The sequence below is a fragment of the Lepidochelys olivacea genome (assembly GCF_965140295.1).
Source record: "Lepidochelys olivacea isolate rLepOli2 genome assembly, chromosome: 9".
Taxonomy (NCBI): domain Eukaryota; kingdom Metazoa; phylum Chordata; order Testudines; family Cheloniidae; genus Lepidochelys; species Lepidochelys olivacea.
In genome coordinates, this window is record NC_140419.1 from 6,010,818 (window position 1) to 6,029,238 (window position 18,421).

At 40.2% G+C, this 18,421-nt stretch overlaps 1 protein-coding gene across 6 annotated transcripts in view; it reads left to right on the forward strand.

Annotated features, from left to right (window-relative positions):
* The window catches only part of LRCH3 (leucine rich repeats and calponin homology domain containing 3), a 101,297-nt gene extending 85,131 nt beyond the window's left edge, over positions 1 to 16,166 (forward strand). For 2 of the 6 annotated variants that reach the window (XM_084638273.1, XM_084638274.1), the window contains 3 exons: positions 471 to 608; positions 3,126 to 3,203; positions 5,656 to 9,313. In XM_084638273.1, the coding sequence (XP_084494399.1) occupies positions 471 to 608; positions 3,126 to 3,203; positions 5,656 to 5,856 (417 nt within the window). In that variant the 3' untranslated portion in view covers positions 5,857 to 9,313. Of the gene's footprint in view, positions 1 to 470; positions 609 to 3,125; positions 3,204 to 5,655; positions 9,316 to 11,775 lie in introns of those variants that run through there. The other 4 variants (XM_084638272.1, XM_084638277.1, XM_084638275.1 and 1 more) reach the window with 3 other exon arrangements.
* Positions 16,167 to 18,421: the final 2,255 nt, after the last annotated feature.

Here is an 18,421-nt window from a genome sequence, read left to right on the forward strand (position 1 = left end):
CTTTGCAGGGAAAATATTATCTCTTGCCTCTGGTGAGTACATTCCACTCCTACACTTTAAGACAACTATTTTCATAGTACATCTACTCTCTGAGTACCTGGAGGATGTGGAATATATTTCTTGGACCTTGATTACTCACCCTGGGATTTGTGGTTTTCATCGATTTTGAGTAACGTTCTTTTTATCTCCGTTGCTGGATTTTAATTCCATATGCTGCACTGTGAAAACTCCATTTGTCTTTTAGCTCAGTAGCTTTCAAACTGTGGTCAGTTGTGAATCCTGGTGGTCCACAGAATGAAACCTTTTGAGAACCAAGCCCCAGAGAATTAAGAGGGTTGTTGATCCATGAGAGGTTCTGCTCTTATGAAATGTGCTGCAGAATAAATAAGGTTGAGAAGAGCAGCTGTATTTAATCATTTAATTGTATTCGTATTTGCTTTGTATGATACATAATTTTCATTCTTTTGTAGAATATTGAGTCACGGTTAAAAGTGTCTTTGCCCAGTGATCTTGGAGCAGCTCTTACTGATGGAGTTGTTCTCTGCCACTTAGCCAATCATGTGTGGCCTCGATCTGTTCCCAGCATCCATGTCCCCTCTCCTGCTGTAGTAAGTATACAAAGATGTAACAGTGTGTTGTAGTTGTCTGGGTCCCATCATAGTGTTTCATAGTCCATGTGAGGACTACATGTAACATCTCTTTCTGATGTTGGGCAGAGATAACAAAATACCAGTCTCCTTTGCCTAAGCAGAATGTGTAACAAAGCCATAAAAAACTAGTGACATTTGTGTTTGTCTATTTTACATAGTTACTTCTAACACATATTTTATTAATTGAACTACTTATAGGACTTGAGAACTTTATATTTTAGTAAAACAAAAGGCAGGATTCAATATGAGAACTAAAACAGGGTATTTCAGAGGGTCAAAAGGTCTTAAAAACAGAAAAGGACAGATAGCTGGGATATATAGCATTTAAATGGATGTGTGGCAACACAATACAGAAAACATAAGAAAGAAATAGGGAATCGGAATTCCATCTCAATTGACGTGAATAGACTCCCATTCCTGGATCCACTTAAATTACCATCAACTCTTTCTCTTAGGAATTTTGATAGGGCATATTGATCAGGTTGTTCAAAGTCCCTGGAGCACAACGCAGATAAGCCCAGACACACACTTGTGGGAACAGTAGGACAAGAACTTAATCTTTGTGTATTCTGGGAGTGTTTGTAGCAGGAAGTACACCCAGCAATAGAAATTGCTTAAGAAGATACTTCTGTGTTACCTGACTGCAACATTTTGGACAGTGCTTTAGAAGTTTTGGAAAGTAATGCAGGAAAAGTACCTGTATCTATAACTTCATCAACGGCAACTAAAAATGTGTACCACCAAAATACCACATGTGGCTAGAGAAGATATGAGAATCAGGAAATGAAGAGGAGTCACTTACAGTATTGATCCTGTTGTTGTGGCAAGTTTGTTCATTTCGTTGGAGTCTTTTTAGGCAACCTAAAGGACAACTTGAAGATCAGTGGAGCATGGGAAATTGTCTGCCTTCCCTTACTGCTTGTAGCAAACTCACAGGTGTGCTTCATAAGTTAAATTCCAACAGAGCTATACAAGACACCACCCCCTGTGGGCTCTTGCCTACTTGAAATATACAAGTGTATTTTGAATATATAAGTGCATTTTGCTCTCATAAAGGCAGATTTTTTGCTTGTTACAGTTTTAAAACAAGGTGAATGACGATATAAATAAAAAAAGTAAACCAAAGGGAGTCACTGGGGAAAATGTTGAAAAATGTATGTTAAGTTTTGCTTTGACTTATTTTGGAGACAGTACTTGTGTTAGAACTTGAACTGGCACTTACAGCATTGTGTACCATATCATTATGGCTTGTCTTCTGTGGTCTTGTTTGATCATGCAGATGTCCCCATAGTTTAGATAACAGACTAAACAGATATGATGGCATTTTAGGCAGATTACAGAATCCTCGAGAAATGGATGTCTATAGCTGCTATTCAGTAAACTCACTTCATAATGAAGATATTCTCTGTGCCCTGTCCTCTGTGGAATTGGATGGTTCCAAGTCTACATTGTGAGCTAAATCATGGCTTTGCCACAAGCCCTGAGTAAGAGGCAGCATATAGTTGCAGTGGCCTGAGAGTGGAATGGGGTTATATTGTGACTCAGCCATAATATGCTCTCTGTTTTTCCTCATTACTCTAGTAGAGGGAAATCTGCATCAACCCTTAACCTGGCACAGATTATTTACCCCTCTGTACCAGATCAGCTGTGCTGTCTGGCACATTGAGGGTGTGGAGCCGAAGCTCCACCAGCTTACCACCCACCTGCTTAGAGGGGGGAATATTAGCCTCACAGAAGCTGCCCAGTCCGCTGTTACCCACAATGTGGGTAACCAGCACAAGGGAGAAAAGGGGCATCTTATGTCTTGTTTCTGTTTGTCTAGTCTGTTTTTTTTTCCAGTAGTTAAGGTCTGTGTAAAAGTGTTGAAGTTTACCAGAAAATACCCATTATTCAAGAAGAATCTGATAAATACAATTTAGAACTCTGCTGTTAACCACATGAAACACACTTGTAAGGAACTTAGGCAGCAGTTTCCATTTTCTCTGGTTTCATCTGGCTCTTTTTGTACCTCTTTAACTGAAATACATTTTAAACCTGTATATAACTTAATAACTCAGAATAGGCTCCAGGTTGGTTCACATCATAAAATTACTCTGAAATTCAAAGGTCACCGTACTGGAGCGATGGATGGATGTTTTATTCTAAATGTATTTTTAAGATTAGGTTATTGCAGCCACTCAAAATAGACACCAAATGTGCAGCCTATTTTATAACACTTTGTGTGTATATTTTGCACAGATCAAAATACTCTTTCCATTAAAATGTTCATCTCAGCACTTCATGAGTTAGCTTTTCACTTCATGCCTGCCTTTCTAAGGAAATGTTGAGCTCTGTTTTGAGTTAGATAAGCTTATGTCATCATAATGTGTTTTTGGACTGCAGCTATATTAGTCGTTTATTTAACCCAAAAGCTTTATTTTTAAAAATCCTGCCAATTAAAAACTTTGTATGCCTTCTTCTCCTGTTTCTTTGCAGCCTAAACTAACAATGGCAAAATGCAGACGAAATGTGGAGAATTTCCTGGAAGCTTGCAGAAAGATTGGTGTGCCTCAGGTAAATCCCCTCCTATTTCTGTATTGTGAGGTATACTGTATTGTATACTACTTTACAAAAGAGATCTTTCTGAAACCTTTGGGGACAATGCAAATGTGTCAAGTTTAGTACTGTAGGTTCACATGTAAGGTACATATAACTATGAAGAGCTGATTTGATTTTGCATTGTTTCAGGAAGCAAAATAAAGTCGCAATAATGGTTTGCAAAGAGTACTTTTCACTTACTGTGATTGAGATAAAGTTCATATAGTTGGATTCACTCTGATTCTGTCAAGCAGAATGAGGAGGTGCATTAAGAATCTAGTTTTGAAAAAAGGTCATTCAGGTTTCTTGAGACCATATGTTGGGTGTTAATCCAAGAGGCTTTAAAATTTTTTTTAAAAGATACAGTTTTGAGTGTTTTTTCCCCAAGTACCAAGGTTTCTGTTCTGCCTTCAGAGCAAAGCCTACTGCTCCATTATTTTATGTGACCACTCTGATTGTCTAAGAAGAAACCATGATATTGGTCTGTTCTCTGCTGGGTAGTCATCTGTGCATAGATCTCCACTCCTTGTGTTATATGTTCTTGCTCTCAAGCTCTAGTACCTTCTGGAATTCCTCTTCACCTTCCAAAACACTGCACATTTGCTCTTGGGGCAAGAGCGAAGAGATGGAAATATATATATACAATATAGCACATCATAGTCCAACTGTCTTTTCTTTCTCTTTCCCTCCTTCCCCACTTCACTTCTAACACCAGCTGATCTCAGTGCAAAGGTTACTTTGATGTTTTAATAGCTACTTGCTCTGTTTTGCTGCTGTTTTTCTCTCTGGTGCATTAATTGCTATGTTTCCTTACATTACAAAGTAAGTGATAGAACTCATGTTGCAGTTTTGCTTCATGTTTTTTTTATCCTGTTTGCTTTTGGAAAGACTTCTCTGAAAGGGAAAAATGGACCCAAGGACTCATAACTACTTCTAAAAGTGATTCCTGGACAGTCACTGCTAAAGCAGTATTTGCCTGGATTAAGTCATTGATAGCTTCACTTCCAAGATGTATTACAGCTGATTGCCTTGAGCCATCAAAAATGTAGGATAAAAACCTTATTTAGCTGCCCATTAATCTCTTAAGGCTCATTAGTGCATGAGGTTGGACCCCTACAGTGAGGGACCCACTGTTACTTTGGAGTGCTGCACTAACTAGGTGTCCTGAAGTAAACCAGAATCACTCACTTGGTCAGTCTCACTCAGAGTGAGTTCACATTCCATGGAGTTAACGGGAGAGGACAAGTGAAATAGTAGGTCATATCTACTACACTGTTCAAGTCTGTGCACTGAATGCAAGTCTATGGTATGGACTCTATTATGCTAGATCTGCCTTGGTACATGCAGGTGCACAGAGGCAGACAAGACTGACCTACCTAGAATCTTATTATGTTCTCATTTCTCCTGCATTGAGCTTCAAATTAGAGTTCCTGAAGAACAAGGCCTTTGTGAATACTTAGCTGAGTGACTCCCCACCTGAACTCTTAACTTACCCTCACATGTCTCCTCTGCCCCTGAGCAGAGAAGGTAGGATGTCTGCATGAGAATGCCAGTCTAGTTATCATTATTGAAAAAATGCCTGTGTGTGCCTCCTTTCATTTAAATTCTGAGATTACAGAACTAGAAGGATGTCTCCAAGTATGGACCTATGTAGAAATACTTACCTTTTAAGAGGGCAAACTAGTTACCTGTAATTATTGTTCTCTAAAGGTAGTATCTTGCGTAGAGCCACACTCATATTCCAGTATTCCAGTGGAATAGTTACAAAAGACTGTGTGACTTAGCGGTCTTGGATCAAAAGAAACTGACAGTTGGACACTATGATATGCTATATTCGCACCTATCCATCATTGCTTACAGTTGATGCCTCTGTTGAAGGGAGGTGAAAGGTCTGGAAATGTTGATAATTTTAGAACACTTAAGCCATGTGATCAAATATTCGGTATCTATGCAGAATACTACATTCAGAGATCAATTACAGGTAAATAATCTGCTCTGTTTGTGCCGTTTTGAATCATTTCACTAATTAAAAAGTATGGATTAAGTATGTAGAACGTGAAGACTCATATACAGCCAGTGGTAGATTAAGAATACCTTATCCAATTTGTTTCTGACTTCCAAGATAGAACTGTTTTGAACTAAGACTTATGACAACTGTTAGCTGTTTTATTGAAGAGATTTTATTATATATTTAAACTAGACAGATTGACACACTACTGAATGCAAAATGCATATAAGGAGGCAGTTCTTTAGAACAGGAGTCTTGCATATTCCTTTGTGTGAATTAACCAGTTGCATTTTACTCTTTGAAATTGTTGGATGTATTTGAGATATCAGATGACTGACTGCTTCATGGATACTTACACGGTTGATCAACTGATTCTGTTTTTCTGTCTGTTTTCCCTTCCTGCTCACACACTTTGGACAGGACAATCTTTGTTCCCCTTCTGACATTCTTCAGCTAAACCTCAGCGTTAAAAGGACAGTTGAAACTCTTCTTTCCCTGGGGACAGAGTCAGAAGAATCCACTCTTGTCTCTCTTCCCATCCAGCTTGGGGGCTTTGCGGCATTTTACTGTACTCTAATGCTAACACTCTGTATGTTCTATCGCTGGGTCTTTTTCCTCTAGCTGAAGGATAGTGGTGCTGCTGAGTTGCTACATCACTTCAGCGATTGGTAAAGGCTTTGTTTTTGTCAAGAACTGTTTGGATAAGTGCAGTGCATTCTTTCTGATAACCAGTCAGAGTTGACATGTACAATGTAAAAATGCTCTTTGGTACACCCACCTGACAATCTGTGACATTGTTACAAGTTTGTATTTGTGTGATGTTTAGCAAGCGTTCTGCTTACAAGGGGAGGCATTATTGTCCAGTGGCTAGAGTAAGGGACTAGGATTTAGTGCACTGGGTTCTAGTCACAACTCTCTTGAATGGCTGTGTAACATGGGAAAATCACAGCTCCACTGTACCTCAGTTTCCACAGTTGTAAAATGGGAATACCACCCGCATTTATAAAGAGCTTCGAGTTCCTCTGATGAAAAGTGATCCCTACATGTGCAAAGTATTGTTTTTTCTTTACATGTCACTGTGCCTTGTTATAGCTTAGTGTCTTAGGAGACGTGACCCATGATTCTTTTTATCAGGACTAGAGTGTTTTTTTACAAGCCTGTTTCCTTAACCCTTTTTGCTAAAGTCTTGGATTTCCTGTCTTGTTAGGTTCTGAATAGTGTCTCATTTGACTAAGGCGCTGTCTACACTACAGAGCGTACAGCGGCACAGCTATACCGCTACAGCAGTGCCACTGTAAGATCTCCCGTGTAGCCGCTCTTTGCCGGCAGGAGAGAGCCCTTCTGCCAGCGTAATTAATCCACCCCCAACCAGCGTCTCCTGCCGACATAGCTCTGTCCACACCAGCACTTTTGCCGGTGACACTTATGTCAGTCAGGAGGTGTGGTTTTTTTTCACACCCCTGACCAACCAAAGTGGTAGTGTAGACAAAGCCTAAAAATAGGCACTTAGGCTGACCGTGAATCCTGAGCCGCTTCACCTTACCAAGGCTTTTGTCTACGCTGGCATTTGCCTCGTTAAAACTTTTGCTGCTCAGGGGTGTAAAAAAACACCCCAAATGACTAAAAGTTTTAACGATGAAAAGCACTGGCGTGGACAGCGCTTCGTTGGTGGGATGAAGCTGCTGCCCCTCTTTGGAGGAGCTCTCTCCCAGCAAAAAAGAGCAGCCACACAGCTCACCTGACAATGGCACGGCTGCAGCGACACAGTGGACACATAGCCTAATACATCAAGCCTGGAGTTTGGAGAGGAGTTGAACTTTTTCATGCACACTGGGAAAAATCTGGTTCCTGGTAAAAGATGAGCTATCATGGGATATTACTGTGGTCCTCATAGCAAACTTCTGGAGCAGCCACTTGATTGGTGTGAGTTCAAACTCAACCTTATTCCATAAGTCTCTTCCTCCTCCTCATGATCAGAATCTTTCCATCATAGAATTGTGGGCTAAAAGCTCTAATAACATATTCACTCTTCATTGGTTTGCAAAACTCAGGTAGTTTTCAGAATTTTTCAGCTGCACACTGCATTCTTTTGCTTTCATGCATTCTCAGGGAGACTGTGATCCATAAATCGGATGTTAAAAGGAGCAGACAAAGTCCATCCAACTTTTTCTTTTGACACCAAACCAATTATCTGCCTTTTTCTGTTGTTTGCTATTGTTTTAATGGGACTGTCACGTGAACTCTATATTAGAGCCCCATTTCCTTCAGGGTTTGTCAACAAAAGTAGTTAGACACTGATCCATTCTGTTCCATTATTTGCAGAGCCGCTACATGGAGCTCACTCCTTACTTTTTCTTCTGGGCACTGTTAGCTAGCCTGGTGCTTCTCAATCAGTCGTCCTTCAAATTTCTGTAACTTGTACTCAACCTGCCTCTTCCCGAACTAGACGAAGAGCTTCCGTGCTGGGTGCCAATGCACCCCTGCCCTGCGCCCATGTGGGGAAGGGAGTTACTATTTACTGTGAAGCTTGGACTCCTTTAAAAATCAATGTCATGTTGGCAGGAGTGGCATTTGGAGCCGCATAAGCTCTGTTCCAGGTTAGACCAACCACAGTAGTGGCAATGATCAGTTCAGCTGCAGTCCTAGCCCAGTACATGGATTGTTACCCACAAAGGCTGGGACCCATTAGACTAGTTTTTAATCCAGATTTGGCACATCTCTCCTGCTAAATTATTAAATGTTTAGACTGAGTTCCCATTTTACCCTCCCACTTCAGGGCACTCCTGACGCTGTGTGCAAGAGACCATGTCTCCCCAGTGTAGATGTCCTTTTCTGAATGTGTTTCAATGAATTCTTCTTAATCCTAAGAAAATATGGTCAACCGTTCTTAAACCCATCTTAGCTGCTGCAGTCCAGTGTTTCAGCAGTAGTAACACAGTAGTAAGTCTGAAGCACTGCATCATACATAGCTGAGTTGCAAATGCTGTAATTGCCATTGAAAATGTTTTTTTAATATGCATGGTCTGCTGAGCCTTGTAATAAAAGTTGGGCTAACAAACCTAAGAGTAGGTTAATGGGAGTTGCCTGCCTCCTTTTCAGATCACATTGTGATTTGACACAGAACATTCCTGTCTGGGAATTCTGCCTGAGGAGAACGTGCTTGTTTTCCCCCACAAAAGGCAGGATTACAGTTATTTTAAAAAATTGACCGTTGGAGCTGTTTTTGCACTGTTTACTGGTATGGACTAAAACTAACTCAATTGCCTATATTAACTTCTCTTAATGAACACTGTGATTAAAAACTGAAAGGGTTCACAATAACGGTGCCTTCCAGTTTTAAGCCTTTTTGTCTATCTCTGTGCTATGGATTCATTCCAAATCGTTTCCCTGTGTTTATATATTTTTAAAAGGCTGAAATCCACAGATATTTTATTGGTAATTGTACTTCTTTCTAGTCTCTTGTTTATTGGAACTTTAAAGGTGTCAGTCTGGTACCTGTCTTACCTCAAGAATTTCAGGGTTGCACTCAAGGTCTCCACATGAGGAGTCCAGGCTCTGATCACTCACACATTGCCAAGAATTTGAAGATTTTTTTTTTAAGTCTTCACAGAAGATGCAAGCAGTGTAGAAAATCAGCTTGCCATGTGCATATGTACAGAAATGTATAAAGATTCTCCAGGGGTTTATAGAGTGACCAAATATGGGGTATCAGTTTTTTTTTTTTAAGTAGAAATGCAAGGACCTGATTCTGCATTTGACTCTACATGGTTGAACCCCTGCATGAAGCCTCACTGAAGTCAGTGGGATTCTGCCTGAGCACAGGCAGAGAGCCTCTGTGGAGTTGGTTGCAAGATCAGGCCCTAAACTCAGATTATACACACAAAAATACAATTCCGTAAATGCCTTGAAAGCTCATTCCACACTAGATATTTTTAAATACTACGACTTAATAAGGGTGCTTTTCTGAGGTGACTTCTATTAAAAAAGAGTGTCTGAAAGATGAATAACTGATAGGTCAAGAACGACCCTTTTTTATTCCTATCTTGAGGATATTTGCCTTTAAAATATTCCTGGTAATTCTTCATTGTATTATTTTTAACAGTAAGAACAGCACTTTTAACAGGTATCCTTTTTAGGGCTGTCAAGTGATTAAAAAAATTAATTGCATTTAATCGCACTGTTAAACAACAATAGTATACCATTTATTTTAAAAAATTTTGGTTGTTTACTACATTTTCAAATTTATTAATTTCAGTTACAACACAGAATACATTTATTTATTTATTACGAATATTTGCACTTGTAAAAAACAAATTATTTTTCAGTTCACTTCCTACAAGTACTGTAGTGCAATCTCTTAATTCTACATTTGTAAGTTCAACTTTCATAATAATGTAAAAAACAAACAAACCTGCATTCAAAAATAAAACAGTGTAAAACTTTAGAGCCTACAAGTCCACTCACTCCTACTTCTTGGTCAGCCAGTAACTCAGACAAACAAGGTTGGTTAAAATGTTTAGGAGATAATGCTGCGTGCTTATTGTTTACGTCGCCTGAAAGTGAGAACAGGTGTTTGCATGGCACTGTTGTAGCTGGCGTTGCAAGATATTTACGTGCCAGATGCGCTAAAGATTATATGTCCCTTCATGCTTCAACCACCATTCCAGAGGACATGCTTCCATGCTGATGATGGGATCTGCTCGATAACGATCCAAAGCAGTGCGGACTGATGCACGTTCATTTTCATCATCTGAGTCAGATGCCATCAGCAGAAGGTTGATTTTCTTTTTTGGTGATTTGGGTTCTGTAGTTTCCACATCAGAGTGGTGCTGTTTTAAGACTTCTAAAAGCATGCTCCACACCTCATCCCTCTCAGATTTTGGACAGCACTTCAGAGTCTTAAACCTTGGGTCGAGTGCTGTAGCTAGAAATCTCACATTGGTACCTTCTTTGCGTTTTGTCAAATCTCCTGTGAAAGTGTTCTTAAAACGAACATGTGCTGGGTCATCACCCGAGACTGCTGTAACATGAAATATATGGCAGAATGTGGGTAAAACAGAGCAGGGGACATACAATTCTCCCCTCAAGAAGTTCAGTCACAAATTTAATTTTTTTAACAAGCATCATCAGCATGGAAGCATGTCCTCTGGAATGTTGGTCGAAGCATGAAGGGGCATACAAATGTTTAGCATATCCAGCAGGTAAATACCTTGCAATACTGGCTACAAAAGTGCCATGCGAACACCTGTTCTCACTTTCTGATGACATTGTAAATACGAAGCCGTCAATGTAAACAAACTTGTTTGTCTTTGCGATTGGCAGAATAAGAAGTAGGACTGAGTGGACTTGTAGGCTCTAAAGTTTTACACTGTTTTGTTTTTGAGTGCAGTTATGTAACCAAAAAAAAATCTGCATTTGTAAGTTACACTTTCACGATAAAGAGATTGCACTACAATACTTGTATGAGGTGAATTGAAAAATATTATTTCTTTTGTTTATAATTTTTACAGTGCATATATTTGTAATCAAAAATAATATAAAGTGAGCATTGTGCACTTTGTATTCTGTGTTGTAATTGAAATCAATATTGAAAATGTAGAAAAAATCCACAAATATTTAATAAACTTCAATTGGTATTCTATTGTTATAAGTGTGATTAATCGCGATTAATTTTTTTGAGTTAATCGCATGAGTTAACTGTGATTAATTGACAGCCCTAATCTTTTTTGAAGGCCAATCAATCATGCATATAAACAGGACCCTATTTTGCCATAAAACAACTTGTGTGCTCTTCTGTTTTCTTCTTTCGCATGGCTTTCTGCTGTGTGTCTAGTAGGAAATATCAGACCAAATGTGTGGTGTGTTGTTTTAAGAGGGTTTTCGTGCAGATAATATATCTCGTGCTGTTGAGAAGAACTGCTATTAAGCATGTGGATACTTCCCAGATTTATTGCACAATATTTCCAAAGCACATGCTAGTATCTCAGTATTTGTTAAAAGCTTTAAAAAGTGTGTTTGCGTATTCACATCTGGTAGCTGAACACGACAGTGTTGTGAGGACTTTCCCACATCCCTGTTGTGTTACGGAAATGTAAACACCATTCCTGTTGTACTCTTGATCTGTGATCATGTTTACTAGATTGAAATAAAGGCCCCACTCCCCAGAGTCAGTCCAATTCTGATTTCATCAAGTGATATCATTTGAGTGGGGTAAGGGCAAATGTGCGGTTTCCCTCTTCTCACCTGTCCCCAAAAACTGTCCTTATTTGTACATATATTTTTCATGAGTGCTGATGAATAAACTAACAAAATGATTGTCCAAGAGTTTGCTGGTTTGTTACCTTGTACTTTTGTTACATTTACAGCTGGCTTATCCATAGGTAAAGATTTACTTCCATAGATATTTTTGTTTAGGTGTCCATACCATTCCATATTTCAGTCTCTTTCCGCTTGTTTAATTTGCATTTTTTTTCTTTTCAGTTAAGTGGTTTTCATCCCTTTTCTTTGTTTTTGTCTTTTTGTTGTGTTTGTCCCATTTAGGAGCGATTATGTTTGCCTCTGCATATTTTAGAAGAGAAAGGTTTGACACAGGTAGCAGTGACAGTCCACGCACTTCTGGAGCTTGCACCCCCAAAGCAGCAGCATCACCACTTGTCTGCTGCGTAAAGATCTCCAGGACCTTTTGGTTTCCCTTGGCTAAGCAGAAGAACATGAAGACTTTACTGCTGGTGCAGTGTATCCAAACACACAGAGCTCTGCTCTAAGAAGGAAATTAGCTTCTGTGATTCCTGACAGGAATGTTTTGCTTCATTTCTCCACTTTTTTTGGAGATCACACCAGTTTCCATTTAATTTTTTACCAATATTTTTTCCCCTTTATAAAGTGAGGTTTTTTCTTGGGGAAAATTCCTTTCTCTGGTTGTTGAGAAGCATCTGTTAAAACTGACTATGTAGATTCAGGGGATTTATATATACAGTCTGAAAAGCTGTAAGATTCCTACTAGGATGTATTTCCAAAGGGGATGTTTCCATTGCGACACAGTGATGGAGACTGCTTGTCCTCCCCATGAGTCCCAGAGAGAGTTTTCCCTGCTTCTAAGAAACGCCAGCTCTTTCCATTGCATATAAAGATCACAGGTTAAGACTGTGTTTTGAAGCTGATGATACTCAGTTTCTCAAAGCAAGACTGAAACGGATTTTTTACTCTGGGTTGGCATGTCCTCAATATTAAAATATAACTATATAGTGCTGTTGGTTTTTTCCCAGGGAAACCCATACTGCTTGTTACCTCCCTAAGGAACAGACATGGCAGTGAGAGATACTAAGCCCTAACCCTGTTCAAATATTGTTATTAAATCAAAATATTTGCTGGCTTTAAGCTTCGGTTGGTTATAAATCTATCTTTGTATTGGAATCTTTCCCACTTCAGTGGAAAACATCTTACCACCCTTCATGCCCTCTCCTACCCATCATGGGGACTCGGTTACTAAACAGTAATGTTAAATTGGTCTATGGCTCGAATTGCTGCAAATAATGATTGAAGATTTTCCTATGAAGAATCATGTACCTATTTTCATTCCACTGCAAATAATCATGAGCTATGAAACCATCCATTAGAGATCTGTTATCCAATTCTGTTTTCAATTGAAAACAACACACAGCCACCCCCTTACACCAATGAAGACTCCAGTTATGTAGGAACAAATTATTGTAGGAAAGAATGAGATTATTGAATTCCCAGAGTGGTTCTGTGTGTTAGCTCTGCTTTCAAAGTGGCAGTCTTTTGCAAAAGGAAATTTCTGTGGGTGGGTTTGACAGAATGTGTTAATAAAGTATGTTTTCTTGTAGTTCATTCAGTGGTATAAACTGCCTTTTGTCCCTTCTGCCTACCTCCTTTTCCCCAAAAAGTGGACATTCAAAATATGTGAACAGGAAACTGAAAATAAGGTTTGCATGTTACTTTAAAGGTGACTGACAAAGTCCAGACTTCTGTGCTGCCTTGGCCCCCCTGATGAGGCTGGGTCACATTCAGCTCTGCAGTAACTTTTATATATAGTAATGTTTTAAAAATCCTTTTCTCCCACAGTGAAATCCTTTTGATATTTCCTGGGGTAATCCCAGAAGACACCTCTGCCATTATCATGGATTGCACAGGGTGTGAATGAGACTTCTGGTATTTGTGGTGTTCCATTCTGGGGTATTGTTAGTGAACCAGTAATACCAAGAGGTTTTCAGAAGGGATGAAGTGGGCAGAAGAAATGGAAAAAAGGTTAGTTAAAAGTTTTCTTTGCTGTAATAAGCCTGGTCATGGGAACACTTAAGCACAGAAGTCTGGGCTTAGCTGAATTTTCCCTTTGGATTTGTCATTCCATTCTCACTCTGATTTGTTTGCCTAATAATTATTTCATGGGTAGCTTGTGGTAACTGTTGTCCCAATGATTTCGCATAAGGACGTATTTTGCTTCATATTGGTGTTGACACCACTGATCACACCATAGGTCTAGAAAAACACATGAAGGATATTTAAAACTAGAGTCGCACGGTTGATAAGGGAAAATATTTTCATAATGTGTAAGTGGCTGTCTTGGTTTCTGGAAGATCTGAGTATGCCAGTAACGTGCATCATAAAAAGGAAGAGAGCAGCTCTCTACAGGTACACCTTCCCCCAGCAAACGGTGTAGACTGTGTTTCACAGTACCGTGTTCCAAGGGAAGGCTTGCAACGGACAGAACTGGTCCTTGAAGGATTATGTGGCAGTGAAAGGAGAATTTTTTTTACTGCAGTCTCTGCCATTTGTTGAATGGGGGATGTAGATTTCTGGCATCTCACCGCTGACATTATAGACTAGTGGTTCCCAAACTTTTTCCTGACCTCCCCCGCCCCCATCTCCTGAAGCAGTGGTGCCAGTTCAGATATTTCTTGGGAGGAGGGCACATTTTTGCAACCCTGGGTTGCCCCACAGCCAGCCCTACTCTCCCCCGCCGCCCACTCCCCAGGGTACCTGGGAGGGAGTTGTCATTGCAGTGTGGAGCAGGCAGAGCACACGGACTGGGCACCCTGCCCCATCACTGGTGGCAGCACAGACTCCCCGTCCCTCCTTGGTGCTGCAGCTCCCTGCCAGGCTGGGGGGCTCATTTCAGCACCACCACTCCTTGGGTTCTTCTGCCAGCAGCAGAGACTAGCCTCTCTGCAGCCAGCTCCATGCACCCCAGGATGGGACCATGAGCAGCTTCCCTGCCTCCCCTCCCTGCTGGCTCGAGGCTTCCAGCAACGCCAAGTGGAGATGCTATGGGTTCTTGCTGGAGGGCCCAGCAGGCAGAGCGGGACTGGATGCCACGCATGTCCCCTCCAGAGCCCCTGCCTCCCTCACACTGCTCCTTACCCCTCTTCCCTGATGGCTCAGAATATTGCAACCCACTGTGGGTTTTGACCCCCAGTTTGGGAAACTCTGATATAGACAATTCTGCCATAGACCATAAATGTTTCCTTATGGGTTGTCTACAAGTCATTGTTAAAGGGGAGTAACAAATTAATCTGACTTCTCAGTACTAGATACTTTTTATTCTCTGTACCTGGGTATTAGGTTTTGTTTAATAGATCGAAAGGAGGATGCAATATTTAGATTTATTCACTGTAAGAAATCTGTTAAACTTAATGTGGAATTGTGAGAGTCTTGTTATTTGCTCCAGCCCAGCTTCCCGGACTTACGGAAACTGACTTTAACAGCATTCATGTTGGTAGAAGTTGGACATTTCATAAATGTTAATTTTTGGAAAACTAACAATTTGGAGTTTGAGTCTGACTTTCAGTAAATGGCCACTTCTCAGTGTGTGTTGTAAAATCAGCCACTGTTGCACACACGTGTGTGTAGCCGAATTTTACATCAGCAACTATGCTTGTATGCCTGGTCAGGTGTATGCTCCTATTTCCTTTACAGTTCTAAACAAACATTTCACTCTAGCAAGTACACATTTGTGTGGTCATGTTAGTTTGACTCTTTAATTTTGTGTTTTCATGCTGGCAAACACTAAACATTGACCAGACATTGAGGATGAAAATCCAAATCTGAAATTTCAAGATATGGTTTATTCTTGATGGATTATACCAAAAAACACTTCTGGTTTCTGTTGTAATGAAATGGGATGGGATTTTTTGGTATATTTATGTGCACTTTTTGTTATAGCCAGTTAAAAAATATTTTAAAGAAAACACATTGGATTTCATTTGGTGTGCTAAAGCTAGTATCAATTGTAGTCTTTCCCTTTTGGGGCGTTGGTGGTGGGGAAAAATCCATTTCAGAGTTTAGCACTTGCTAGTATGTTTGTTCCTTACACAAGCCTTGTTAAGCACTGAAGAAAACTGAGGATCGATAATGTTACGAAATAGAAATTGAAATGGCTCTGGCACTTAATGGTCCTTGATGGTGTTGGAATGATCTGGTCAGGAAATAGGGGATTTTGATTTCTCCTTCTTGGGAGCTAGTGACAGGGGAAACTGGTTAGGAAAGCCCCTTCCTTGCTGGGTTATTAATTTCTAGACAACATTTTACAGCACTGAGAACTATTCTGTTGCTCTTAGCAGTAACGTGGTAACTGGTGATTTTTGTACCCTTTTATGACTTTAAATGGTTCTTTGACATTTTTGTTTTAGAAGCAGAGGAATTCTAAGGTGGATTTAAACATTTAAAAAAATCTTTTGTATAGATATTCTGTTTTACAATCTAATTTTGTTTCTGAAAACCTTGTAAACGTGTAATTAATAGAGTAAAGGATTTTAAAGCTCCCACCTATACTTGTATGTCTGTAAATACATTCCATAATTTCTAAGACTGTTAAGTATAAATATGCCAGAATATTGTGTACTTTATTTTAAATTGCCTGTATGCTGTTAGTTGTGTGAACTTCTAACACACTGATAATATAAAACCAAATACTTGGGTAATTTGAAATAAAGTTTTAAAACCTACATGAACTGAAATATTTCTTCCTCCTTATATTTTTATATTTGAATCAGTGATTGTCAATTCCTGTGTATCAAGTGTGGATTTACTTTCTGAATTGTCATATTTATTAAGAGGACGGAATTTTTTTCTGGTCATCTTAGGAGCCTGGTATAGAAAAAATTGTTCTTTCAGTATAACGAACAACCTCCGGGCCAGAGTAGGAGACTGCGTATGTTTGCACTCAGTACGTTTCTTTCAGCAGATGTAATCAGAACCTGTTTCTCTGCAGCTTTTCTAGCCCCTCCCCCTGAGGGTAACTAGTGTTCCTCAGAATCAGCTGCCCTATTCATTCTTAGAGGTTAGTGGTGGAAAAAGAAAAGGATTACTTGTGGCACCTTAGAGACTAACCAATTTATTTGAGCATAAGCTTTCGTGAGCTACAGCTCACTTCATCGGATGCATACTGTGGAAACTGAAGAAGACTTTTAGGTCACGTGGGCTGTGAGCCACAGCCAGTGCACAGTTGCTCTCTGTATTACGTTCTCATGTTATTTATCCTGTCTAGTTTTAAATTCTGAGAAGTTTGCACCAGTATTCCCCTCAATAATAGGAAAGTTTTTCTGATGGCACAAAATGTTTGTTCCTCCTTTCCTCCCTCCCTCCCTCCCTCATAACTAGAGTTTACAGCAAACAAGCGAGAGGCCTAAAAGTTGCTAGCAGCCACAGAACTTCCTGCCTTGCTTCATACATGCTGCTCTCCCTCCCACTCCATCTCCAGTTGGTCCACAATGCTACCACATCAGCTGTGTCCCCCACTCCAGGTCCATTCTTTTGATCTCTTGACCAACTCCCTCTTGACTTTTGCATCGGTTTTCAGGCTCCGTGTTTTCACCTTCAAGACCCTGTACTGCTTAGGTCCGACCTCCGTCTGCTCTGCCCCATCCTCATGACTTAATCACCCCTTGTGTGATCTTCTCTGTCAGTCAGTCATAGAGCTTAAGGCCAGAAGGGACTACCCACCAGATCATCTAATTTGACCTCCTATACCACAGTCCATTCTCCATGCTGTCTCTGGCCCTCTATCCCTGGCATCTCTTCTTGACTGCCCTATGAGGCCTGCACCTGTTGCTCTGTGTGCCTCCTTAAAACATACTTCCTCCAGAAGGTCTATTCCCCCTAGTCTTCCACAAGGAGAAGTTTTAGGTTTGGATGCCTGATCTTCCCCTGCTAAATCCAAACAAAAATGGTGACTCTACTAAGAACCATGCTGGACTCCATCTTTCACTCTTGCAGCTCTTTGTTGCACTGTATTTCCTTCCATTTTTACATGTAAGATTGTAAGACTTTCAAGGCAGGTGCTTTATCTTCTGTCCATCTAGCATCCATCTTATTGTTGGGGATGTAGACAAGTGGTGGAGAAGCGGTCCCTTAGAGTTCACAGGCAGAGTTGGCTATAAATTAAAGACACAGGGATGCACCAGTTCTAGATTGTTCTAGGTGAAGCGTTGACAACCTTTTCCCAGCAATAGGAAGTCTTCCTCTCCTTGCACCAAGAACTTCTCGGCTTCATTTCTTTTAAAACCTTTTAATTTTTTGATGAACTTTAATGCTGAGTAAAGCAACAGAATTGGCAGCCCTGAAGAGTGAAGTTCTCCATTTTTATCTACAGATGAGTATTGCAGGTAAGCAGTAGTGTAATCTTCCTCTCCGTGTCCTGTTCTTCACTTGAACCTGGGGAGCCATTGCTGGGCTGAGAGAATGCAGTAGTGGACCCTCCGTTTGGTCCTTGAGGTCTCTGCTGAGTTGTAACAGTCTGGATGGCTGCCGTGTGGTGGTGGTTTTGTGCTGTAGATACCTGTCTGCTGAAAACTACATGGAGACCTTCCATGTCATTTTATATAGGTCGCCTAAAAGTCATTGTATGGTAACTTGCAGCTACTTACTAAAGTAGGCTGAATTTGATCAAGAAGCCTAAAAATGACACTGCGTGTTGTCCCATGATTAATACCATCCTGAGCCATTCAGCCACTACTTTGCTGTATGACGTTGGTTAAGCCGCTTCACTGGGCTTCAGGTTTCACATCTGAAAAAAGTGGGTAATACCCATCTCAGTAAAGAACTTAGAAATTAAGGGATTTCCTGACCTCAGTCGTCTGCCCCAGTCACCGATTCTGATGTGGATTCTGTTTCCATGGCACCTGTGTAATAATAATTTAATAGCAACAAAATTACTGGCTGCTTTCTG